The sequence below is a fragment of the Saccharomyces kudriavzevii genome (genome assembly GCF_947243775.1).
Source record: "Saccharomyces kudriavzevii IFO 1802 strain IFO1802 genome assembly, chromosome: 14".
In the NCBI taxonomy this organism is placed as follows: Eukaryota; Fungi; Ascomycota; class Saccharomycetes; order Saccharomycetales; family Saccharomycetaceae; genus Saccharomyces; species Saccharomyces kudriavzevii.
In genome coordinates this window covers 104,372-130,417 of record NC_079285.1, presented here as the reverse complement: position 1 = coordinate 130,417, position 26,046 = coordinate 104,372, and the positions used below count along the sequence as shown (strand labels likewise).

At 40.0% G+C, this 26,046-nt stretch overlaps 11 protein-coding genes and 1 non-coding gene across 12 annotated transcripts; 3 read left to right on the top strand and 9 right to left on the bottom strand.

Moving 5' to 3' along the window:
• Positions 1-156: 156 nt before the first annotated feature.
• Positions 157-3,885, bottom strand: TOF1 (Tof1p; the record flags this gene model as incomplete). The annotated part of the gene is made up of 1 exon (XM_056230646.1): positions 157-3,885. The coding sequence occupies one exon, from the start codon at positions 3,883-3,885 to the stop codon at positions 157-159; it is 3,729 nt and encodes a 1,242-aa protein (XP_056084544.1).
• A 714-nt stretch (positions 3,886-4,599) lies between these two features.
• GOR1 (glyoxylate reductase) lies at positions 4,600-5,652 on the top strand (the record flags this gene model as incomplete). The annotated part of the gene is made up of 1 exon (XM_056230645.1): positions 4,600-5,652. One exon carries the CDS (start codon positions 4,600-4,602, stop codon positions 5,650-5,652), a length of 1,053 nt encoding a protein of 350 aa, XP_056084543.1.
• Positions 5,653-5,777: 125 nt separating this feature from the next.
• Positions 5,778-7,508, bottom strand: BOR1 (Bor1p; the record flags this gene model as incomplete). The annotated part of the gene is made up of 1 exon (XM_056230644.1): positions 5,778-7,508. One exon carries the CDS (start codon positions 7,506-7,508, stop codon positions 5,778-5,780), a length of 1,731 nt encoding a protein of 576 aa, XP_056084542.1.
• Positions 7,509-7,887: 379 nt separating this feature from the next.
• MET2 (homoserine O-acetyltransferase) lies at positions 7,888-9,339 on the bottom strand (the record flags this gene model as incomplete). The annotated part of the gene is made up of 1 exon (XM_056230643.1): positions 7,888-9,339. The coding sequence occupies one exon, from the start codon at positions 9,337-9,339 to the stop codon at positions 7,888-7,890; it is 1,452 nt and encodes a 483-aa protein (XP_056084541.1).
• Positions 9,340-10,165: 826 nt separating this feature from the next.
• Positions 10,166-13,408, bottom strand: CAF120 (Caf120p; the record flags this gene model as incomplete). Its single annotated transcript, XM_056230642.1, has 1 exon — positions 10,166-13,408. One exon carries the CDS (start codon positions 13,406-13,408, stop codon positions 10,166-10,168), a length of 3,243 nt encoding a protein of 1,080 aa, XP_056084540.1.
• A 359-nt stretch (positions 13,409-13,767) lies between these two features.
• Positions 13,768-15,756, bottom strand: PRM1 (pheromone-regulated protein PRM1; the record flags this gene model as incomplete). Its single annotated transcript, XM_056230641.1, has 1 exon — positions 13,768-15,756. The coding sequence occupies one exon, from the start codon at positions 15,754-15,756 to the stop codon at positions 13,768-13,770; it is 1,989 nt and encodes a 662-aa protein (XP_056084539.1).
• Positions 15,757-16,253: 497 nt separating this feature from the next.
• On the top strand, positions 16,254-17,570 carry ERG24 (delta(14)-sterol reductase; the record flags this gene model as incomplete). Its single annotated transcript, XM_056230640.1, has 1 exon — positions 16,254-17,570. One exon carries the CDS (start codon positions 16,254-16,256, stop codon positions 17,568-17,570), a length of 1,317 nt encoding a protein of 438 aa, XP_056084538.1.
• Positions 17,571-17,718: 148 nt separating this feature from the next.
• Positions 17,719-18,180, bottom strand: HCH1 (Hch1p; the record flags this gene model as incomplete). The annotated part of the gene is made up of 1 exon (XM_056230639.1): positions 17,719-18,180. One exon carries the CDS (start codon positions 18,178-18,180, stop codon positions 17,719-17,721), a length of 462 nt encoding a protein of 153 aa, XP_056084537.1.
• Positions 18,181-18,365: 185 nt separating this feature from the next.
• POP3 (Pop3p) lies at positions 18,366-18,953 on the bottom strand (the record flags this gene model as incomplete). The annotated part of the gene is made up of 1 exon (XM_056230638.1): positions 18,366-18,953. One exon carries the CDS (start codon positions 18,951-18,953, stop codon positions 18,366-18,368), a length of 588 nt encoding a protein of 195 aa, XP_056084536.1.
• A 996-nt stretch (positions 18,954-19,949) lies between these two features.
• Positions 19,950-21,410, top strand: WSC2 (Wsc2p; the record flags this gene model as incomplete). Its single annotated transcript, XM_056230636.1, has 1 exon — positions 19,950-21,410. One exon carries the CDS (start codon positions 19,950-19,952, stop codon positions 21,408-21,410), a length of 1,461 nt encoding a protein of 486 aa, XP_056084535.1.
• A 337-nt stretch (positions 21,411-21,747) lies between these two features.
• Skdi_14.trna3T lies at positions 21,748-21,820 on the bottom strand. Its single transcript has one exon. It is a non-coding gene; the product is annotated as a tRNA-Thr (tRNA).
• Positions 21,821-22,881: 1,061 nt separating this feature from the next.
• Positions 22,882-24,687, bottom strand: SKDI14G0500 (uncharacterized protein; the record flags this gene model as incomplete). The annotated part of the gene is made up of 1 exon (XM_056230635.1): positions 22,882-24,687. The coding sequence occupies one exon, from the start codon at positions 24,685-24,687 to the stop codon at positions 22,882-22,884; it is 1,806 nt and encodes a 601-aa protein (XP_056084534.1).
• Between the last annotated feature and the right edge of the window lie 1,359 nt (positions 24,688-26,046).

The following is a 26,046-nucleotide window of genomic DNA, read 5'->3' as shown; positions in this document are numbered from 1 at the left end:
AAATCAATTTTAATTATTTTAGAACAGAAAATTTAAGCAGAACGCAGAAATAGTATATTTGAGCCCTTTCTTCTTTCTGTTTTATACTGACAACAGAGCATGAAATGCCTAATGATCACAAGCATCTAGAGGCTTTAATTACTACACAGAATATATTCACTCGTCATCAATATCTCCTTCGCCCAAAAGGGCTCTAAGTCTTTTACCAGGAAGAGGGATAGCTTCCTCATCTTCATCCCCTTCATTGAATTCAGTCTCTTCTAATGTACGCTTTTTAAATGCTTTTGTATTATCCTCAGATTGAAAGCCATTTGACGAATCAGACAACTGCGGTGAGCCTAAATTTTCTTCTGATTCCGAATTAACACCATTATCAGAAAGCTGAGTATTATTGTTTACATCTTCAGCAGAGTTGTTTACATCATTAGCAGACATTTCAGATGCTACGTGGCTCGACAAGGAAATAAGGCTTTTGTCTGGCGCAAAAGAGTCACTTTCTGTAGATCTTATATTATCAATGCTTGGTATGAGCCCGCCAAACAACCCTGTATAATCTCCTGTCACAGCACCGCCATTAGTCATTCTCTCCGCAGCAAATTTAGCAAATTGGGCGTACCTATCTTCGGTCAACTGGCCATTATTTTTATCCAGTAACCATCTCATATACGTTTCATTTTCAAAAAAAATGGGGTTCATTAAATCCTCATCATCTTCTGAGTCGCTAATAAATTCTTTACTGAATACACTATGGCGTTCTCTAACAGAACGTGGTCGTTCATCATCTTCGTTATCAAAGCTTGGCAAGTTTTTCCTAGGGGCCCTCTTCTTCTCTTTCTTATCTTTTTTTTTAGACCTCGCAATACCTCTACTGAGTTTGATGCCTTTTAGGTTATCTGAAACATTATTATCCAGGTCCTTGAAGTACGCTGCATCACCTTCTGATACATTCTGATCATCGGGAACAATGTAGGGATCATTATAGTCATAATGATTATTTTCTTGCCATCCATCTTGCCCTCCGAGTGCATCATTTTTCTTTCTTGGACAAACCCTTAGGAGGTATGAAGAAGAAGGCAGTCCGTTCGGCGTTTCGAATGGTATTGATAAATACTTCTTTATCAATTCATATGAGACGGTTAGGTCAGGGATTTCGATAGTTCCCGCCAAAAAACAAGGTTCGTCTATTTTATTGGGTATGGAGTATCCTATCAACGATAGTAAAGCCCTATAGTCCTTGTCTCTAAAAAGAGCATCATTATTGAGCGTACTTGTCAACGTTAAATATTCATTTGGCGGGTTTATTGTTTCTCTATTAGCATTTACATTTACAGTTAACCAAGACCTGAAAACATCCAATGTGTGAGTGATGTGTTTGAGTAAATGGTCTAATAACTCAATTTTTCCATCATCAAGTAATGTAGACACTAATATACCGTACTTCATATCCAGCAATATCGAAGATGGTAAGGCCTCTTCATCAGGAATAGGTTTAAATTGGGATATTGACGAAGCAAGGTTTGACTCAGTATTGAATATATTGTATTCGCCATATCTTTGATAAAAACCGACTTCGCTGCTGTGCAATGGTGGGAAAAGTAATCCAACAAACCAAGCAGGTGACTTCTTCAGCCTTTTTTTTAATCTCGAAAGAAAATAGTCTGAAAATTGACTCACGTATTTTCGTGAACGAGACATCCTATTCAATCCATCAGGTGAAAGCATTTCCCTTAATAATATTATCAAATCAAACCTGAATAACAATGATTGTTCTTTGGCCTGGACGAATACCCTATGGAAAAAAGAAAACACTTTTTTAATGGAATCATCCTCAAGTTCATGGAATCTTTGAAGAAAATTAGTATAAGTTTCTATCACAGGCTCTGTCATATAACTGCTCTGTACTTTTTGAAAATTGACTTCTACTCCTCTTGAAGCCGAGGCCAGAATATCAAGTGCCTCATCCCTGTCAATATTTTCCTCTTTCATCAATCTAGCAATATTATTTTCGGACATATCAAGCTTCTTACGCCGTCTAGATTTCCCCTCTACGACTAACGTTTTATCGTCTGAATATTGTTCCAAAACTTTCAATACTGAGTGTGTTAGCTCGATACAACTTTTCATGAATTGAAGCGAATGTTTGGAACCGATTTTAGGCAAATTTGATAATAATTGTATTCTTTCGTCACTGAAAAGTCTGCTCACAATGAATTCTATATCATCTGAATCTTCTTCCTCAGCAGCTTTTGTTTGAGTGACAAGATTCAGCAATTCGTTGAATGCAATCATACCTGCATGTGTTACCATCCAATTTTTCAAGTCATATGCGCTTCTCAAAAGAGATGATACTAAGATAAAAGAAACCTCTTTTAAGGCTTCTGAGACTTGATTTAGTTCCGAAGAATTGTCCATTTTGGACCTCAATAAATGATACTTGATAAACCATGCGTAAAAAAGCAAATATTCTACTTGTTCTAAGGTGACCATTCTATCTTGCTCCGTTGTGAAATAGCTTGTTACGCTATGTAACAAGATGTTAAAACCAGAATCAATAAAGTTGTTGATGAATTTTTTGAAATGTTCACAAGTAGATTCAGTGAAGAAAATAGCTTTGCCAGTTTGTGAATTCAATAGACTATTTGGTAAACCCTCAGTTGCGACGGAATCACGTTTTTGAGTGATTCTTTTATTCCACTTCTTACTGTCATCCAATTTTTGCAGCGCTATCTTTTCATCTACAAGAGCTTTACTGCCAGAAATAGTTAACCTAGTTTTGTCTGTCGTTTGTATAGACAATAGGCCGCCAAATCTTGAGTGCCTTGCGGAAGTGTGTTTAATAACATTTTTTTTCATTTGGTGTTCCTTCTGTAACAATTTGGATAGTTCAAAACCTGCGCTTGTAACAACATTGTTAGTTGAGGTTCTGCCGTTGGCATTCACGAGATCGGAACGTGTTCTGTGTTCAGGTTGTTGGGTGAATAGTAATACTTGATTAACATCTTTAGTAAGATAAAACATAATTTCCAACAACGGGATGTTGATAAAATCCTGGTCAAACTCCCTTGCTAGTGAACTAACCAGTGTCAATAGCAGACCAAATACTTTATTTTTATGGAATGAAGAGATGACCGTATTTAGAGAGATGTCATCCATAGAGACATTTGGTGGCAAAGTGTCAATGGATGTGATGCCTTTACTGGGCATGCTTCTCGTAGTATTTATTGTAAATTCGCCAGGCTCTATGGCAATGACGTTTCTGAAGAAATTCAAAACTAACTTGAGAACCATATTATCTCTTGGAGTTCTTGATAATCGGTCGACCTTCACGACGTCCAGGGCCAGTCGAACGGCAGCCCTCAACACTTTTCCATTTTCCGTTGACAGGATTGCCTTTTTATATATCAGTTGATGCTTTTTCAGTTCACTATAAAGAACGATTTGGTTTGATGAAGACTGCTCAGTTATGATTAAGGGCCAAGTCATAAGGACTGATAATTGCAGACAGTTCAAGGCAATCTTATCGTAGTAAGTCTTGTTTCTAAACTCCTCATGGTCTGGGTTATTCTTAGCCAACTTGGCAGCGAGAGAACATTTGTTTTCCCATTCAATTAGAATTGGCAACAGATCATCTGTTAAAATGCGATACTCGGCAACTGATATTGCCACGTCCCACCTTCTCTGCTGGTCATCCACCAATTTAAACCATCTTTTCAAGTCTTTCAAGCACGCCAAACAGTCATCACCAAGCTTATAAGGGGGCGGGTCAACCTGAGAAGTATAGTCTGGCCCGCCGATGGCAGTTGCTAGTAAGGCAATTCTTGCTCTAAGAACCGTCAAAGAAAAATCCGCCGCATTAGTAGCACCTTGTTGCAAAGTGGAAGACATAGCGTGTGAGGTCTCGTCCTAAAGATACAATAATGCTTACACGCTAGATGGTATGAACATTTACGTTCACCTGTAAAACACATGTCATCTGAGAGATAAATCATGATTTTGACTATAATTTTTCATCGCTAACGCGTAAAACCGTAATGAACGCGTAAAAGGATGATAGGAGAGCCCATGTCGTAGGAGAGGCGATTCATAGAAAGGTCACCATCCGCAAGAGATATCATCAAACGGTCTCGGAATCAAACAGTGGTGCACAAAAAGAACTACTACAGGCAGTTTGATGTGAAGGATTGTCGTCGCTTTGCCAAAACCAGCGTTACGGAAACGGAGGAAGCCGGAAAGAAATTCACGGAAAGTATGTGAAGCTATATGAAGATCCTCTCAACTTCATTATGCGGTGCTGCCGCCTGATTCCATAGGCAGAGTAGCTCAAAAATTCTCGAGGACATAGTGCAATTAGCTCTCTCACTTTCCCAGGCATTTGTTACGTAAGACCGAAACCGGACTTAAAATCTGCAAAAGTCTTGGCAGGGGGCGAGGATATCAAGGCAATATTTTCCCCATTTTTCATCAATCTCGAGGATATAAAAAGTGCTCTTCACGATACTCTTGCTGCGTCTCTATCCTATAGAACTACTCTTTTAAGGGTGATTGTAGCAAGATAATAGCCTACGAATATATAAACGTACAGCAACAAGAGAAAATAAAATGAGTGAAAAACCAATTGTCTTGAAACTAGGAAAGGACGCTTTCGGTGACAAGGCCTGGAAAGAATTGGGGAAGATTGCGGACGTAATCACCATCCCTGAGTATACCACTAGAGAACAATTTTTGCGGGATGTCAAAGACCCTCAAAGTAAGCTCTCTCGAGTACAAGTCATCACCAGAACGGCAAGAAGCGTTAAGAACACCGGCCAGTTTGATGAAGAGTTAGCTCTTGCTTTGCCTTCCTCAGTAGTCGCTGTGTGTCATACGGGCGCCGGGTACGACCAAATTGATGTTGAACCATTCAAGAAAAGACACATTCAGGTTGCTAATGTTCCCGACTTGGTAAGCAATGCTACCGCTGACACGCATGTCTTTTTATTACTGGGCGCTCTGAGAAATTTTAGCATTGGGAATAGAAGGTTGATCGAGGGAAAGTGGCCAGATGCCGGACCTGCATGTGCCTCTCCCTTTGGTTACGATCCTGAAGGGAAAACCGTGGGTATTTTAGGTTTAGGCAGGATTGGCCGCTGTATTTTGGAGAGGCTAAAGCCGTTCGGTTTTGAGCACTTCATATACCATAATAGACACCAGTTACCTTCCGAGGAAGAACACGGTTGTGAATATGTCAGCTTTGAAGAGTTTTTGAAGCGTTCAGATATCGTATCTGTAAATGTCCCATTGAATGACAACACGCACCATCTAATCAATGCAGACACTATTGAAAAAATGAAAGATGGTGTGGTAATTGTTAACACAGCACGAGGTGCCGTCATAGATGAACAAGCCATGACTGATGCTTTACGTAGTGGAAAGATCAGAAGTGCCGGTTTGGACGTTTTTGAATTTGAGCCTAAAATATCCAAAGAGTTATTGTCAATGCCTCAAGTTCTGGGTTTGCCTCATATGGGTACACATTGCGTGGAAACAAGGAAGAAGATGGAAGAGTTAGTGGTTAACAATGCAAGGAATGTAATATTGACTGGAAAAGTTTTAACTATTGTTCCTGAAATGCAAAACGAAACTTGGCCTAATGACGTCAAGCCATTAATTTGATTACAGACCTTTTCCGCTGTCTTCTTTTCCTTTGAAATGCGATAATATTATTATAATTGTTATATATGCAATAAATATTTATATGTATACATCCAGCCAGTCTTGTATATCAATTATTTTTTCACCTAATCATTGTGCGTGCAACGAAAGTTTGCATCACGTATGTTTTCCAGCAGTAAATTCTTGATAGTAAACTTTTGGGCCACATTGGTATCAAGAATATCTAATTCTTCACTGGGAAAGATATAAGGGAAGGAAAAAGACACTAGTACGCTTAAAAGCAGCACCAAAGGGAATCCAATGGCGGCTATTGTATTTGTGATGGCAAATTCACCAGCAAACCCCGCTAAACTAAAACAGAGAAATACTACCATTGACTTCCTGGATACTCTCACTAAGGTCGAGTTATTATCCCTTCTCGTCCGGTCCGAAAATAGGAAAACCAATCGATTTACAATAGTATTCGTCATCAGACCATTGATTCCCATGATGAAAAACAATCCAGAAAGTACCGCCTGAGGAATTTCCCCCAAGCATACCAATAAAGGTCTTGTCATCGTTCCCAAAATCATTAGTCCCTGAAACGTATTCGTGAACCTTTGTTCTACACACCTGACAACCTTTTGATTTGAATCCCGAACTAATAACGCCTCCGTATGCAATGGTGCTTGAGGTATCAATCCATTGGGCGCAGGAATCCCTAAAACCCCGCTGATGCATGTGGTGAGTCCCAGTAGTGCGAAATCATAATGAAAAGAGGACGGTTTTTTCAATTTGTACTGGTGTCTCTGCGCCATCAATGACGATACGTTATGGTCAAAGTAAAATAAAATTGTCAAGATTATACCGAATGGTAAAGCAATGAAAACGTATTTGGCGGGAATCGGCTCATAGGCTAACCAAGTGCCTTGGGGCCTATTGGTTTTGGAAGTGGGGAAAAAGGATTTTGTTATAGGTAATTTCTTGAACTGAACGTCTTGCAAGTAACCGCCAAAATGCGTGAAGGAAGACCAGAATAACACTGAAAGTGCCGTCGAATAATCAGATATGAAAGTCCTTATTTTATGGGTGAATAAAGGGTAATGATGAAATAGCTTGAAGAAGAGTCCAAAAGCTGTCATAAGTAATGCCACCACAACACTAGAAAATCCATTTTGTACCGATTTTTCCCCCGGCTTGATTTCAAACTGTCTTGTTAGGATCTGTATTCCTTTCTGAATATAAACCACATTAATAAATAAGCCAAATATGTCGCATGGGAACGTGGTCACGTACTGTAGAAGGCAAACGGCATTGGTAAATGCCAAAAGTAGATGGAAGATCATGGACCACATACAAATCCAGAACATGAACCCAAAATAGTTGGTATTTAGAGGCTTTATAATTTCATAGACCGTGTAATTAAAGATGGAAATGGGGCCAGTGACACCTACTACACATAAAGGCTGTCCAGCAAGAATGCCAAATACAATACCGGCCATGGCACTTGATAAAAGCACCTCATTCACACCATATGAGTTATCAGTTCTGTCAAACATATCCTGTGCAAAAGCGATGGCGGGAAGCAAATTGTTGAAGTACGTGTCCACAACGGAGGGAATAACTCTGTAATCAAGGGCATCTGCCCAATCTGACTTATAGTACGGCAGTCTATCCTTTAAATCAAGCCATATGCCCATACCCAGCTTTGGAAGTCGACGTCGAGATGATTTTTCGTGACTCTCTTCATCATTTCTACGCTCTGATACAGATGATTCGCCATCTGGCTCTTCATTCGTTGCGTCGGATGTGTGTGTGCATGCTCTGGAGATTGTCAAACCGCGACTAACAGTGATCCGTGAGTCCTCTTTTGACATGCCCCAGTAGCAATGTTGACACTTTTTCGATAATAAAAGTGATTATTACTATCTATGCTAAGCTTCTTTTTCGTAACGAGCGGTTCCTGTGATACGCCTCTTTTACAAATCGAAATACGGTAATAAATGAAGACTATATATTAAAAGGATATTCTTTTATCTAACGTTGAGTGCCGTCTATGAAACACGATGAGTGTAAAAAACCTCACAACAATTGGTATATTTTCTTCACTTTTCCGCCCACAATAAAAAAAAAGGTAGATCTTCCGTTAACGCAGTTAATATTACTTGCTGCTACAATAGATTAATGCTGTTTGTCCCTATACGTATATGTACTTGTTTATATATGGGTATGCTCGAGATACGTGGGGGGTGGCGCTTACCAATTGGTAACTTCTTCAGCCTCGCCAAAGACAGATGTTTTTGTTTCGTCGTTACCAACGTCTCCTCCCCAAGCTATTGGTTTGGCATTCGTGATGGCCTTACAGTTTGTTTTCAAAAATTTCACTATTAGTTTGTTTATTAGCTTGAATTCCAACAAGAACGCATCGTGGCCCTCTGGAGATTCGATTTTTTCCAATTGCGACTTCGGTATATACTCAGCCAGAAATTCTTGTTCAGAGTATGTAAACAGCCCGTCAGACTGGATACCGATGATTAGCGATGGCTGTTCGATCGCGGAAAGAACCTTTGTGATGTCCTCCACTCTGTCTCTGGCCAGGTCATGCGTGTCCAATTTACGTGTGATGGCGATGTAGCAATTGGCATCAAATCTATTGATGAACTTCGTACCTTGGTATCTCAAATAACTTTGTGCCGAGAAATATGTCTGTGCAGGTTTTATGTCCTTCACTTCACCCGTTACAGAGCTTACCGAAGTCATTGATGTTGACGAGTTCAACGAGTCTGAGGACGATGCAGTAGATACTACGCTTTGACGTTTTTCTCCTGATGTACCAATTTTAACTTTACCCTTGTTGCCATCGTTATGGATTTGCAGCGAGTGCTCACTGACGGTGGAAGGTTTGCGCGTTTCTTCCTTTTGAGCCTTTTGTTGTTGTGCTATTGAGGGAGATCTTCTAGAGAATTTATTTTCAAAACTATTTCTGGTTCGATACGTCAATAATGCAGACATACGTGCAGCCGATAGCCCGGCCACGGGTTGCTCTTCCACTGGGTAGTAACCGTTCAAATAATTAGGGTCTGAGTAAATTGACTGTCTTTGAGCTTCTGACCACGATATACACCAAGCAGAGTGTCTTGCCGAGGTCGCTAGCGCAACCATATTCTTCACATATTCCTCACCGTACATGGCTGCCCATTCCAAACTCAACATTCCCCCCATGGAACCACCGATAACACAAGCTATTGACTTCACTCCCAGGGAATCCAGGACAATTCTGTGAGCTCTGACATCATCGCGCACAGTGCACAAGGGGAACTCGGGACCATATCTGGCACCGGTCTCCTCATTTATAGTTAAAGGTGAGAAAGAGCCGTATGGAGACCCCATAGAGTTTAAACATATGATAAAGAACCTTGATGGGTCGAATGCTAAGTCGTTACCCAGAAGAGGGCCCCACCAGTCTGCAACATCTGCAGATCCGGTCAATGCGTGACTGATTACCAGGACATTATCACCAGCTTTGTTCAACGTACCCCATGTCTTATAGGCGATAGGAAAATTACTTATCACTACGCCAGACTCCAGCACCAATTCCGGCACCTGAACAATTCTTTGCCCTTGAACTAACTTGAGTAGTGGATTGGTCTCCTTAATTTCTTCTATATCTAGCTCTTGAAGCGTTTCCGACCTTAAAGTGTGAGGCATTTCTACTGTACTCTACTTTCCTTCTTTCTTATTATCCTATCGAAAAAAAAATTTCTAGATGAACCCTGTGTGTGACTAAAGAAAAAATTATCGAAGACTCAGTTGTGAAGTGTGTTTTAGTTTACAAACAAGAGTTATCCTTAAACAAGATATCGGGGGGTAGAGGCAATGAAGTAGAGAGACTCGTCTATTGAGCACAGTTTGAAATTGAATAGATACATGTGTATATATATATTTATGGGTGTGTACCAATAATGCCATCGACCAATATGACTACACACAATTTTTTCAGGCAAATATGTGGCGTCTTTTTGGACTGCGGCGCGTCACGTGAAAATGCGTCAATCTGGGGTCACGAACAATAGGAAGGATAAACTATAAGAAAATAAAGTACTTTTTCACAAGATCGTTCATGTTTAGTGGTATTGCAATTTCATTGTAATGTCATTACGCTGGGCAGAAATCCATCGGCCATCAACCGTATATATTCATTAACTTCATATAAGGAGGTATGGATAAAATATCACGTGATTATTAGTAAGCAATCATTACGGTAGCAGTTTTCTTCTAAGTAGGCATATATGGCATATCTCTCATTGGCTGTCTGTAATAGGTAAGCGCCATATTTTGTAGCGGGGAAATACGGATTTTTGTCTACATGTCTACATATAGAAGATACTACGTATATGGTTTAGCTATTATCATAGAGTATTGTTACAATGCGTATCCAGAAGGCGAGATGAAAAACTGGATACAGAAGCTTGGCGCTGGTTTATTTCTTGATTGTCCCTCTCTCTCTCTTTTTGTAAAATTACAACCCGTTAGTCTACTGGGCATAGGGGTTCTTCGTAGTGGCGGACGGCATGAACCGTGAGAATCCGTCTTTCTTCTGCAAGCGAACTCGAGAATTGTTCGGTTGTGGTGCTGGAGAACGATAGAAGCCAGCACTACCGTTTCCTTGAGGCTGGTTCATGTTGGGCAGTGGACGCTGGAGGTTAGATGGTGAGCTGGCAGATGGCCACGGCTGTTGAGATCTATTGTTATAGTTCATGCTACCTGGTTGAAGTGGTGGTGGCGGCATTGCTCCTGTGTATCCACCGGAAGAGCACATAGGTGCGTTCATCGCATAAGGTTGGTACGGGCGGCCGCCTTGCTGGGGCATGGGAACGGGAAGGGGTACTTGATGTGGTCCTGGCGGAAAATTTGCGTTCTGAGGATGATACTGTGCAGCTATTTGAGGGGAATATTGCATTTGCACGTTCGGCCTGTTCCCTGTTACGTATGGATTTGCAAAAGGATGCTGAGGTTGCGGCTGCGGTTGCGGAGCAGGAGGGTGAGGACGTTGGTAAGGATTTGAGGGAGAAGAACGGTTATTCCGGCCTTGATTGTACGGAACCGGTGGTTCTCTTGCCCTCGCGTTCCTGGGCGAGCCCATTGCTTGGCTGTTTGCGCCATGCATTTCACCATTACCATTGTTGTGAGTTGGTTGCATGTAAGACGACATTTGCTGGTCCGGCGTCGACTGGTAGCCCTTTGATGGACTTTTACCATCAGTTCTGCCAGAGGAATTCTTCAACTTTGTGCCAGGCTTGGCGTAGGGGTTATTCATTTGTAAAGTGTTGAAGGATTTCTCTGGAGACCGTCTTTGCATCACATGCGGTGATCTATGTTCCGTCATGTGCTGTTTTTCGATGTTATCATCAGGGATTATGCCTAACCCGGCAGGTTCAGAGTCCCTGGGTGTCAAGGATTGAGGAACTCTACCGTCCTTATTATAGTCTCTTTCTTCGGCCCGTAGTTGATCTTGTGCCATAAAGTCTGGATCGAAGAAATTCAGATCATCTTCGTTATCATCGTTGTCCATCTTGGCTTGTAAAAATGATCCGTTCATTCCATCTGAATCTGGATTCGAGTTTATGCTCTCCATACCAAGTTCGTTGATTCTTTGTGTTAAACTATTAAATTCTTGCAAGACGGCATGATCATCCTGACTGTTATCAGCAAAGTCACTTGTTGTAAAGGATTTTCTTGAATTGTAGGCATCTTCTGAATGGACAGACGCCCGTTGGAAACGCAAGTAGGCTTCATCGGAAGAACCATCGAGCCCTTCAGTATGACCAAAGGGACCGTTGGAATACTTTTCATATATTGCGGATAGATCCGATTCCACGGAGAGTTTCTTTTCATTAGAAAGTTTGGAATCTACAGACAGCAGATTCTTGTCACTTTTAAACTTGTCAAAATTTGACTCAGTAATATCTAACTTCATATTCCGGATTTTTTTCAGGCTTGAATCAACACCGCTATCACAAGAAGTGTCATTTGAATTCATGTCTCTTCTTTCAGCTTTTTCATGGGCGGCCTGATTCGTGTCATTACTATCAATATAAGGATGTGTTCTTGATTTAGCTCTGTCCGATGGCGAATCATCTAAAGATGGTATAAAGGATTTGGGTTGTCTTGGCTTACCGTATGGCGAACTTTCTGTCACCCTCATCCTGAAAGAGCCATCAGTAGGCGTGATAACCTTTTGCGGGCTTCCAAAGGGTGGACTGCCATGTTTGACAGCATCGAGGTCATAATCAGCTGAGGGCACTAATCTGGTACGTTCTTTTTTTAGCAAACTATTCTTTGAGCTATTATTTGAGGAGGATTTAGACCCAAAAGAAAGCTTAGGTGACAACACTCCATCAGCTCTTTCAAACAAATCAGCTGAGCCAAGGAATGGAGAAGGTAGTGGGGAAGTGATATTGGAAGCGGAATTGCATCCAGAATAGCCCTGAGCTAACTTTCTTTGTAAGAGTTCACTAATATGTTCTCTCCATTCTTTATTGGACCAATGCAGGCTTGATACGGAATTAGTTAAAGGGTACAAATCTTCAACTTCTAGGTAATATATGTGCGGCAAAACTGGTAATCCAAACAACAGAGAATGTGAATCGTTCCTGCTTGATAGTAATTTCTCGGGTCTACCGTACAATTTGAATGTATCCATGGCAGGTATTAAAAACCGAATAATAGTGTCGTAACTTGGAACAGCTTGATGTTTTTCGGGCATAATAAAGACATCCTTTTCCTGAGCGGTTTCCTTTTTTTCAAATTTTACAGATCCCTCAACTTTGATGATTGTGGAAGAATCTATCAGTTTTGGGGAGGACGGATAAACAGCATAAAGTGCCTTCGCCTCTACAATGGTGGCCATTGCATGATTTTTTTTCACTTTTTTGTCGCTTTCGTAGAGGTTTATTTCACCAAAATTACCCTTTTTCTTATTGCTAGATTGCGAGATTACCGCATAGCAACGCTTCCAAGGCATGCCTGCGCCGAACCTAACACTAACCCAATCCTTATAATCATATTTCCTATTGGTAAGCAGGATCCTGATATCTCCTAGTTTCGCGCCTCTACTTGAAATAAACGCACCTGTGTAAGCCTCTTGTAGCGAAGAACATTCGTACAGACACAAGCGAACGGCAGCATTCCATTTGTTGAAAGACTCTTTGTTACCGAACTGTAAGAAGTATCGATTTTTCAACGTCGTGGAAACAACCAAGGCATTAGTCAGATTTTTTCCACTTTCCATGACAATATTGTCGGAGTTATCTAGAGTTTTTAATGTTGCATCTGTCAAATTTATATAGGTAGGTTTGGAAGCGATTTCTTTCAATTTCTTTTCAGAGACAGGGCAAGATGGCTCGCTAAATTCAGCCAGTTCCTTTGCATTCCATAGGGCTAGTTGAGTACCTAACAAGACTCCATACACGTCCTTCCATTTCCTGGCTGCGTGAGTGCCATCGTTCTTCAGATCTTGTAGAATCAAAAATACGCCTTCATGATACCTCCTATGTGTATGTGCATTTAGCAGTGTTAAAATCGGCACTAATTCGGGCGATACAGGTGAGGTTTCCAAGGGTGAAGTTGGCGATAAATCGTTAACTTTCTTTTTCGAAGTTGTATTCACTTTCAGACGGGATCCGAACCCAACACCAAAATTCGATGGGCTCATTAATCCCGGGTTGCTGGTGGAGGAATCTTCTGCGTTGTTATCACCTGAAAAGATTCGCTTCATAAGAGCTGAAAATTGCCAAGTAACGTGTTCTTTGTGGGGAAACCGAAGCGATGAAACGTGATATATCACCTGGTGATACTGAGAAAAGAAAGGGGATGTTCCTACTAATGATATCTTTTATTGTATGAGCTAACTAAAAAGATTGAAAAACTATATGAATATTGAAATGGCTATGACGATGTCTCATTGCCCATCACTGCGAAGTGCAATGATTTGACGATAAGGTTTACGATTCTCTTTGCGTCTCTCTTCCTTCTCCTCCGCGAATTTCAAGTTCCCAACGCGAAATGGTTCGAATAAGCCTCTTTTTTTTTTCGTCATGATTGAATAGAGTTCTGAAAAAAAATAACGTCCATAAGTCAGTGAAGGGTGCTCTTGCGAAGACGTGACCGAAGAATTACCATGGCTATGGGCAATTGTACCAGCCACACTCCGATAATGATCAAGGCCACCGTAAGTTCTCCCATGGTTATCCTGTAGTAAGCTCGCAGAACCTTCAAAAGCCCTTCCCTCATTTCATCTACGAGGTCCTCCAGTAAGCTTGCTGTAGCGGAAGATGTGGAACTGGTTGCAGCCGTAGTGCCGTTGTTTGCTTGTTTTTCCAGGGCCTGCTTGATCTGGGTCCCGTTAATTCTCGGAATCTGCAGCTGGGCCTTGTCATGGATCCACGTCATTGCCTTCTCTATTGTGTAGAGCTTGTTTTCGATGACACATCCAACAACCGTCTTCATCGGGTTATATAGCAGTGTCCCATTGAACACGTCTGCCAAAGTAGTGTCTATATCGGAGATCATGGTGGCCACAGTGCTGTTTATGGATCGTGTTGTCGTGCCTATCCACCCAAATACCTCCCGGTTGATATTGGTCTCGGTGGTGTTTATGTAATCGTTTGTTTGAACGCTCCAAAGACTCATTTGGTTTTCTATATCAACAGCAGCGCTGGACTTCAGCAGAGTTTGAACGTTACTGCTGTCACTGGACGCCAATGAATGGCCTATCTTGTGTTGAAGCACTGATATCATGGCAAATTGGCATATGCACACCAAGATACCCAACAATCCAATTCCTAGAATGCACAGTGCCCTTTCGGACGTCATATAAGCCACTACCCACTCTATTTTCTTTCTAGTATCAGGGTCGATGTCCTGTGGTGATTTTCCTAGAGTGACAACCTTTGTCATCTGACATGCGATTCTGGTATTCCATGTTTGAAAGCACTGCTGATAGCTTGCAATGACATCGTATTGATCCTTGTGTAAAGGTGGATCTGCGAACGGGTCCTTCAATTCGTGAGTATTTTCGCTGGAAAAGGACGTATACGAATCTTGCCTACTCAGCATGTATTGGTCTCTCATACTGCAAAGACGTTTCCAAAGTTTTATTTCGTTCCAGGCAACAGGTATCATCGCACCAACGGCACAGCATATCAGTAAGGTGATGCAGACTATGGTACTTATTCTCAGAACTTGCCCCAGAACAGCGTAAAAATCTATAATGCCCGATTCATTGGATGAACATATCCCAGTGCCATTGGCAACAGAAATTGGGGGGACGTACAAAACTGAGGTGTCTGCAATTAATTTGCTAGTGTTCATGGCTTTGATATTCTTACGTACTTCATTAAAGGGAACTGATATCAGATTCTTCGTGGAATTTTTAACTTGCGCAAAATCTGGTGTCTTCGCTGATAGCTCCTCTAATTTGTTGTTGATTGACGAGGGAATATATAGATTATGGAGTGCAGATATGGTGAGGTTGACACTTTTAATGGACGAGGTCATGTTACTGTCGTCATCGTCGTCGCCAGTAAAAAAATCCTCCACTTTGGATGCAGCCTTAATGACCTTATTGATTACCTTGGAGATGTCATCCAACCCATTATCCAATTCATTGGCTACACTCGAAACTGTATCGTTGACCAAACTGATCAATTTTTCCGTAGTGTTAGTGGCGACATCCACAGTCCCATCCACGGCACTGACGATCAAGCAGGCATATGTGCCCAAATACAAATCAATCACAAAATTAAGCAATCCTTCACTGGCATAAACTATAAGCGATAGCGTCTCCAGAGTGGCCTTGACTGTTTCCTCCATACCCTTTTCGATGAGGTAATTGCCCATGACGCCCAGATAGTGGGGTGTGTTGTCTGTCACTTTGGAATAGAATGTATCGATGTTGTGACAATTGGACAGTATGTATGCCTGCGAGGCTTCTAACGCATGCTGTACAGATTGAGAGAAAAATATAAGCTTTATCATCGCCAGCAGCAACGCCAATGTATATTTATTTAGCCATATTTGAGAGAGCCTGTCACCAAGTTGCAAATAACATGTGAGACCTGCCATATCACTATCGTCTATAATTCAAAAAGGAGAATCTGGTAGTTACATTTTTTCCAAGCTACTGTAAGAGCCCTTGCCGGTCACATCCACTGTATATATACGTTTTACCGCTGCCAAACTGGCCAGAAGTTTCAGTTAATATGTGACGCACTTTTGAAACGCTTATAAAATGGGCCGTTGCCCGGCTTCCAACGCTCTGTCGTTCATTTTTTTTTTTTCATCTAAACGAGAAATCCCGTAAAAATTTATATCGCCTTTCGCCCTCTTGTACGTAGGCGTCATCGCAAATTTACATTGTGTGAAGGTTGTGCATATAAAGGGTTTTGCATAACGGAGGTTTTATGTGCTCCAATTGAGTATCAAGAGGGACCTGATACTTAAGCTGGTTCTCAACTGTCTTTTTTTCGTCCTATTGTTGTTTTCTTGCTTAATAAACCTCAGATTAACTTTGTAGTAGTATAGTTTAAAAGCAGGGTACGAGTTTTGCGAAAAGAGAAAGGATGGTATCAGCATTGAACCCCAGAACTACGGAGTTTGAATTTGGTGGATTGATTGGTGCCCTAGGCATCAGTATAGGGCTACCTGTTTTCACTATCATCTTGAATCAAATGGTTAGGCCCGATTATTTTATTAAGGGATTTTTCCACAATTTTGACATAGTTGAGCTTTGGAACGGTATCAAGCCATTGCGTTACTATTTGGGCAATTGCGAGTTATGGACCGTTTATTGTCTGTGGTATGGTATTTTAGCGGTTTTGGACGTCATTTTGCCCGGCAGAGTCATGAACGGTGTCCAGTTAAGAGACGGATCGAAGCTTTCGTACAAAATCAATGGGATTGCCATGTCTACAACTCTGATCTTGGTTTTGGCTGTAAGATGGAAGCTAACTGATGGTCAATTGCCTGAATTACAGTACCTGTATGACAACCACGTTAATCTGTGCATAGTATCCATTTTGTTTTCGTTCTGTTTGGCTACGTATTGCTATATTGCCAGTTTCATACCGTTAATCTTTAGGAAGAACAATGATGGTCGTAGAGAAAAGATCTTGGCACAAGGTGGGAATTCGGGAAATATGGTTTACGATTGGTTTATTGGTAGAGAGTTGAACCCCCGGTTGGGACCTCTAGATATCAAGATGTTTTCCGAATTAAGACCCGGTATGCTGTTATGGTTGCTTATCAATCTGTCATGCTTACATCATCACTACCTGATGACCGGTAAAATTAACGATGCATTGGTTCTCGTTAATTTCTTACAGGGATTTTACATATTCGATGGGGTGTTAAATGAAGAAGGTGTGCTAACAATGATGGATATCACTACAGATGGATTTGGCTTCATGCTAGCATTTGGCGATTTGAGTTTGGTTCCATTTACCTACTCCTTGCAGGCCCGTTATTTGAGCGTTTCACCCGTGGAACTGGGATGGACCAAAGTCGTGGGGATATTAGCAATGATGTTTTTGGGATACTACATCTTCCATTCCGCAAACAAGCAAAAATCCGAGTTTAGACAGGGGAAATTGCAGAATCTAAAAAGCATTCAGACTAAACGTGGCACGAAATTATTATGTGATGGATGGTGGGCTAAATCACAACATATCAACTATTTCGGTGACTGGCTGATTTCGTTAAGTTGGTGTTTGTCCACATGGTTCCAAACTCCCCTGACGTATTACTACTCGTTATACTTCGCCACACTGTTATTGCACCGTCAACAACGTGACGAGCACAAGTGTCGCACGAAATATGGGGAGAATTGGGAAGAGTACGAAAGAAGAGTTCCTTACAAGATAGTTCCGTATGTTTATTAAGCTTGTCGACCGCTGCTCTTTTCTTCATTATCTATGTATATGTATACATGTTATGTATTGAGTGTGTATAAGAAAGGAAAAGAAAAACAATTGCGAAAACGGTGGGGAATTAGAAGGGATCCTGGTCTATCTACGTGATGTGGGCAGATCAAACCTGTAAATCCCTCGAATGTTCTTTAATCAAGTCATCTTGGTATTTTAGTAGCGTCTCCAACACTTTAGGGACAAATTCAGATCTAACCAATCCGTCAAACACATCGAAACCTTGAGACAAAATGGGGAAATCAGATTCGTCATGCATGAACTCTGGAATTTCTAGTTTCCCGTCCGCAAGCATGTCGTCATCGTCTTTGTTATCCTTATTAGTATCTAAATTTGTCACTTTGACGTTCACCGATAATTGTAAGTCAAAGTAGCAGATCGGCTTACCCTTTCTCTGGGAGACGTTGGAGTCACCGGTGATGCTACTCACCTGAGTCAATTCGATTCTACTCTTCCCATCGGAAGAAACAGTGGATAGACTCGTTAATTTACCGTTCAAGTAGTCCTTAGACCAAGGTAAGGTGTTTTTATCTACCCAGTGCCAGTTATTTGGATTCAAGACAGCCATGAATGTGTTGTGAGTTGTTGTTTCGTTTCAACGCTTGCAATAAACTGATGGTTTGTTCGAAAAGTATCGAGTTTAGTTGAATTCCAACTTTTTTTTTCAAAAATACGCATTTCTTTTTTCCTCACTTCCTCTTCCCACTTTTTTCTTCCGCCTTCTAGAAAGCAGCGCTGCGCGGGTAATTACCACTACTTTTGCTTATTCTTCGAAACAATGGGCACGGTAGTCTTCAGCAGCTTGACGGACGTGGGCTGATACTTGACAGCATTCAACCATGGAAATTGGAGCGGGTCAACGTTCTTCTCAATCTGCGACACAAATTTCTTATCGACCCTGTCATCGCACCGCAATAGCAGCATTCCGTATTTAGAGACCGACTTGAAAGTAGCCATGGCATTCTTAGGCAGCTGCACCAGCTTGACGGCCATCGGCGCCATGTAGCATAATAAAGGAATTTGCTGCAAGAGCACGAGCGGCACGTCAGGATCTCTATTGCATACAAAAAGACAGACTGGGTCGGTATTCCCCTGATCGCTCCTCAGATACTGTACAATATCATTAAACTCAGTGTACAGCTCCCAAGGGTACTCCTCCCCCGATTGGATATGTGCCAGCTTATTCAAAATGGAGGACCGCAGCAGCTGCCAGATCAACGGCTGGTCGCGCACGTGTGGCCACAGATGCGCTTCATTCGTAAACGGATTGTCTAGCACGGGCTTATACACTTGTCTCCTCTTCGCTATTTTCCTATCTAGAGACTTCAACGACTGGGACATAACTACTTCACCGTGCTGTTTCCGTCTATTCCTCTCCTCTTACAGCTCACTCCCCCCCATCTCTTTCTTCATTGGCCATAATCTGAAAAATTTCACACACATATTCTAATTATTTTTGCACTGCCATTGCCCGCCTGGGTAGGCCAAAAAAAGGAAGTACGACAGAACAGATCAGATCAGATACCAGATCAAAAAAGAGCTGCAGTAACAACGAGACGAACATGGCTGCACCCGCCCACGTCAAAGTTGCTGCGTTATACACCGTCCCCGGTTTGTTCCACCGATGCACCATCGCTGCTATCGCATCGACAAATCAGCCGGCTAGACCAGCGCCCCCCGATCACGTGTTTTTGGTCGGGTAATATTACGAGCATTTCGCGTTTTTTTCACTTTTTTTTTCGCGGTGCGGTGTTTTGTGGGAATGTGTTTTGTTTACGGCCGTTTCGACATTAAACAGAATGTTTCAACACTGAGCCATTCTTGATTTGGTCATCTAGGCCCTTTCTCCCTTTTCGTTATGTTTGCATGTGTTTGTATATTGTGAGCTAGCACACTCCTGGAAGTGCAATTCAGCAGTTTTTGTTCCGTTTCATAACACTCGTTTTACTTCTTTTTATAAGTGTTGTAGAAAACAATTCCGACTTGTTTGTTTCTCTGTTCCGTTCTTCGAAGAAATAAAGAGGGAAGAGCGTCAGTGTAAAGCACACAAACGATTTTATTACCCCTCCATTCCGTCTATCAAACTATCTGGGATACCACAGCTCGAACAACTATAGTTATAATTCGTGGTTAGTCTTCGATACCCATTTTGTTCTTTCTTTCCCTCTCTTCATTTCTGCCTTTGTTTTTTGCCAAAAAAAAAAAGAACTTAGTGAAAATAAACATTGTTGTTCGGTTATAGAATACTTTTTTTTTTCGTTTTTCACTTTCTTTCTGGTTTCTAGTCGTTTCTTAGTTGATATTTTTTATTGTGTAGCAGCACCATAGAAGCTAAGCATGCATCTACCACTCATACACGGATCTTTCATATTCGTGTGGCTCCTCTTTATACGAGCCGTGTTGGCTGACCAGTTCACATATAAGGCTTGCTATTCGGCAAGCGACATCCGAAAATTGGGGCTGACTTACAAAGGTGTTTATGAGTATCAATCGGTTTCGTACTGTGAGAACGAGTGTTCTGGCCAGGCTGTCGTTGCCCTTTTCGACGGTACAGGCTGTTACTGTGGTGGTTCGGTATCTCAAGTGCAATCCTTGACCCAGCTAGATGCCAGTAAATGTGACGTTAATTGCGCTGGTTGGCCCTACCAAAAGTGTGGTGGTTCTTCTGCCATGAACGTTTACATCAATAACGCTGCCTCTACCGCGGACTCATCTTCATCTACCGCGTCCTCAACATCGTCAACAACATCGTCATCGAGTACAAGCGTTAGTTCGAAAACGTCCTCGAAATCGGACACGAAAACTTCAACTAGCTCTTCTGCTACTCAAACATCCTCCTCCTCTCCCTCAACCGCCACTGCCACCTCCTCTCCAAAAACGACTACTTCCCCTTCTACCACTTCTTCTACTACTAGTTCTACCAGCGCTTCTTCCTCTTCTTCCAGTTTAGAAACGTCTTCTACACAGACAACTTCTTCATCCACCACATCATCTTCACCTTCATCTTTATCTTCATCTTCGACGGCAACGTCTACACCCGCTCCTTCGTCCAGTTCCATAGATACGCCTACTCATTACACTACTCTCGTCGTGACTCAGTCCGTCGTCAGTCAAGCCAATGAACAAGCAAGCGCGATACTTGTTACAAGGACCTCCGTTTATGAGATGGCTTCATCTACGTCGTCCTCTACTAGTACCTCTCTGAGTGGTAAGTCGAGCTCTTCCAAGAGCAAAAGTTTAAGCGGCGGTGCCATTGCAGGTGTCGTGGTAGGTGTCGTTTGTGGTACCGTCGTCCTGCTAGCGTTGGCCATTTTTTATTTTGTTTGGAAGAAACGTCGCCAATCTACTCAACACGTAGACTTAGAAGAGACAAAACACTACCAGCCTTACTCGTTGGGTGATGCCGATGCTATCCCCGCTATTCCACCATCTGCTTCCACTCCCAACTGGCACATACCATCCAGAAATAACACGGCATTATCCAAGAACACAACTTCTACTTTCGGCGCCTATGATCTGCCGACAAGGTTACCGGGTGGTAGAGAATCTACCGTGGCTGGTGATGCCCATAATGTCAGTAGAAGAAGCCGTCTCCCCTCAGTGGTGTATGAAGAACCTCCTTCGATCTATAACGGGAACCAAAGATTCAGCGCTACTTCGTTACCGGATATGATGGAAGAAAGACAATTACACATTGTAAATCCCGATGATGCAAGTTCGAATACTGGCAGTAATGCCTCTAATGGTGACGATGATTATGATGATACAAAGGTTTCCAATAACAGTTCTTTGCACTGACTAAGCTGTAAAATACCAACAATAAATATTCATACCAACAGCTTATCTCATCCATAAAACAATGCTTTCTTTTTTTCCTTCATTCTTTGTTTGCATGTAAAATACAATTAAACTCAATGTCACTCATTCATTATGCGAGAGTAGAAAATAAATGTAAAGATATACCATCAACACTATTAATAATAATAAATAACATCTTGAAAAGTTAAATAAAATTCATAAAGAATTATGTACACATTTTCTGTTCTTTATCGACTTCTGGCAATAAGCACTGCTGGACAGTTATGGAATAGCACACGTTATTGCTTTATTACCCAGATTCATGAAGGGCAAAAAATGCTTCCAATCGGAGTTGAACCGATGATCTCCACATTACTAGTGTGGCGCCTTACCAACTTGGCCATAGAAGCTAATAATCTGTGAAAACCATATGTTTTTGACGCATTAAGTCCTGTAATAGAAAAGAATAGAACTATCTTAAACAGTTAAGATATGATACAATTACCCAAAAGAGTAACTATTGACTAATCTGAAACAAACTAAGATCCACTGCCATAAGTAGTCAATAGCAATATTGTTGATAATTATTAGTATTAATTGAGAATAAAGGCAGATTTCTTTCTTATGCTATATAAGAGAGGTATATAAAACACACGCTGATTGGCTATATGAAACCCAATGGTTCAGACATAATTCGTCGCATTCATGACAAGTTTTGGTCATAACTCATCTTCTTATATACTAGGTTCTGGTCAATTAATAGATCTTTATCTTATTATTGCGGTAAATTATATTATTAGAATTCACCTACTCCAATATAATCGGTATCATCATAAGAATGTCCGTCATCACTATTGACCATTTAAATCTTGTGACATTTGTTGGGATTCCATTTTTGATAAGGTTAATAATATTATGTATATAGGATATACTAGAAGTTCTCCTCATGGATTTTGGAATCCACGAAAGGGAATCAATACTTTTACATAATCTTATTCTTATTTCTTTCTTCATTTTATACGTCTTTATTCATTGATCCTATTGCATTATCAATCCTTGCACTTCAGCTTCCACTAAATTTGATGACTGTCCTGAATCTTATTTCACTGGTCTAATAATTTTTGTCATCTTCTTAACACCGTATATGATAATCTTCTAGCTACGTGATTGAATGTATTAATCAGCTGTACTAGTAATTGATGGATAGTTGATTATTGTTCCAACAATCACTTACTCCAATTTATACGAATAAGTGTATATTCGTGGAAACTTATTCCAACATGCCCCCTTAAAGATATATTATTGTACTCCAACAGATACCAAAGAATTTCACCTTTTCTTCGTTGTCTTTATAATCGTGCAATAAATTTTTATTATTCGTGATATTGACGCCTGAACCAGTATACACAATGACTAGGTTTTTGTTTGAACTCTTTTTGTTCTTTTTCTTTTGTTTTTTCAAAGGTTCTGACTAGTTTTGTGCCAGTTTTAGTGTATTTTTTTTGGGTTGAACCTTGCGAATATTTACCTTTTGAGTAGCTGGACGTGGTAGGCCTAAGTTTTTGTTTAATTTCTTTCTACAGTTTACCGAGCTGTGTAATTCCGATTTACAGTACTTACAATTTCTTTCCGAATAATTAGAGTCAGTTGAACTCAAGTCCATTACTGTTTCAATTACGATATTGATTAGAATTTCTTCAATTCTCTCATTTTCATCAATTGAGTAAATGTGTAAACGTTGTTTAACCGGATTTCTCAAAGATTCATGTAAGGTTCCAAGAATTGCCTCTTTTAAAATGTGTGTAAGATTTGGACAATTTTGACAACATTGTGACAGGGTCCATTTTTCCATTAATACTAACTTTTGAAGTTCATTCATTAACAAATCAGTATCCTTACAAGTTGTATCCACCAACACCTTTTCCCAAGCCTTTTGTCTTATATCTCTACCGAAAAGGCTTGCGTATTTCTTCTTTAAATCACGAATGATTCTAAAGATGTCACCTGTATTGATGTTCATTATGGCAGGACTTTCATTGAAACCTTCTTTGATAACCTCACATAAGATTTCATTTTCACGAGGATCGATGTTTTGAATTTGTGGATCAAAAATATTATCGAATTGATACTTTTCAATGAATTGCTGAAAGTTGTTCAAAAAGACAGGAATATTTCCAATTTTAGTCATCTTATGCTTAAATACCCAATCCTTAGGGTAAAATTTCCTATTTTTTGAGGTAAGTGTATCGAATAAGTAATATTTACCGGTGGAATCATTTCTTTCATGTAACCTCTTAACATCTTTATAGGAATCAATTGATTCTAAACTTTTTTGTAACCTAAGAATTATATTACTAGTTTTTTCAATTTTTTCATCGAGTTCCATTAACTGATCGAGATTTGAAATATCATCATCCTGTTTAGCCTCATTTGTAATTTTATTCTTCTTAGTGGTTAACTTGTTTAAAAATATTTCATATGTTTCCAAATCAATTAGAGCTTGGTTCCTCTGTTTGTTCTCAATAGAAGTATCAATACTTAATTTTTTAAACTCTTTAGTAGCATTCCTCACTGTCTCAATAACAGTGCTAATCAAGAATTTCTCGTATCTCATGTTCTGATCAATTTTATGATCGTATAAACGTTGTTTAACTGGATTTATCGAGGATTCATGTAAGGTTCCCACAATTGCTTCTTTCGAGTATTTTGCAACATCTAAGCTTTCAGTACGTCCTTCTTTGATAATCTCACATAAGATTTCATTTTCACGAGGATCAGTGTTTCGATTATCCTTATCAAAAACATCATCGAATTCATATTTTTTAATGTATTGCTGAAAGTTGTTTGAAAAGATAGGAACGTTTCCAATGTTACTCAGCTTATCGAACAAGTTATGAGTTCCAGTACCATCGACTTGAGCATGTAAGATGCCAGTAATTTTCTCAGCCTTCTTTGTCTTTATCCTGTTTATTAACTTTTGGATTTTTTCTTCGACCTTCTCAATTGTTTCTCTGATTTCTAACACTTGTTTGGCTAAAGTTCTAACGCCATTCGTTTTTGAAAACTTTTCTTCCTCTTGTTTTAAAAGATTTAGAACACGTTTAAACTTTGTTAAATTCTTCAAATCTTCTTGCATTTGATCATCTTCAATAGAAAGTTCTTTTAGTGATGATTGAGTACTGAGGACAGTATCGATCGTTTTGACTTTAGATTGAACCTGCGCAGGCATGTTGTCATCAATAACATATCTTGTTTCATCCGTCATTGGGATCGTCATGTTGATAATTAGTGGTTTAGTAAGTTGCAATATTTTAAGATAAGTCGTTCTTTCTTAATTTATATAAGAGAGGTATATAAAACATACGCCGATTGGTTATGTGAAACCCAATGGTTCAGAGATAATTCGGAACATTGATGGTAAGTTTTTGGTTATAACTCATCTTCTTATATACTGAGTTTTGGTCAATTAATGGATCTTTCTCTTCTTATTGCGGTAAATTCTGTTATTAGAATTCACGTACTCCAATATAATCGGTATCAGCATAAGAATGTTTGCTTTCACTTACCCGAACATGATTAGTATAATGTGAAAGTGTTGGAACAAGTAGCTTTATCATTACTCACATAACTAGTCATCATTACCATCTGAAGTTTTCAGATTGTATTCTACAGTGTACTTCGTATATGTTACACAGATGTCGTATCTTTAGTAGTATGAAGGAATACTAAACGAGCTGTTCGGAGAGTGGGGTTAACTGAAATCAAAGATCCATTAATTGAGCATCAACTTGGAGTTTATATATACATATATAAGTGATATGAGTCGTTACATTGAACTTATAGTAAATTCTCTAGTTTATTATCATATTGAACATGCTTAACATGTTCAATCGACGTCTGTTTTATATACCTCTCTTATATACTACAAGAAAGAGTTCTGCCTTTATTCTTAATTAATACTACTGAATATCAGCAATTATTGTTCCAACAGCCACTCTCCAGGCAGCTCGCTTAGCATTCCTTCATACTGTTGGAACAATAGCCAACTATCCATCAATTACTAGTACAGCTGATTGAAACATTTAATCACGTAACTAGAAGATTATCATATACGGTGTTAAGAAGATGACAAAAATTATCAGACCAGTTAAATAAGATTCAGAACAGTCATCAAATTTACTGGAAGCTGAAGTGCAAGGATTGATAATGCAATAGGATCAATGAATAACGACGTATAAAATGAAGGAAGAAATAAGAATAAGATTATGTAAAATTGTCGATTCCCTTTCGTCGATTCCTGTTGATAATTAGTAGTATTAATTAAGAATAAAAGCAGAAATCTTTCTTATACTTATATAAGAGAGGTATATAAAACACACGCCGATTGGACATATTAAGTATGTTCAACACATAACAATAACCTAGGGAATTTACTATAAGTTCAATGTAACGACTCATATCATTTATATATAAATTCCAAGTTGATGTTCAATTAATGGATCTTTGACTCCAAGTGCACCCATCAATAAAACGACATTTCAACATTCTTCATCCTGAAACAAGGACTAGTTATATGAATAATGATGAACCTACTTGCTCCAACATGCTCCCTTAAAGATATATTATTGTACTTCAA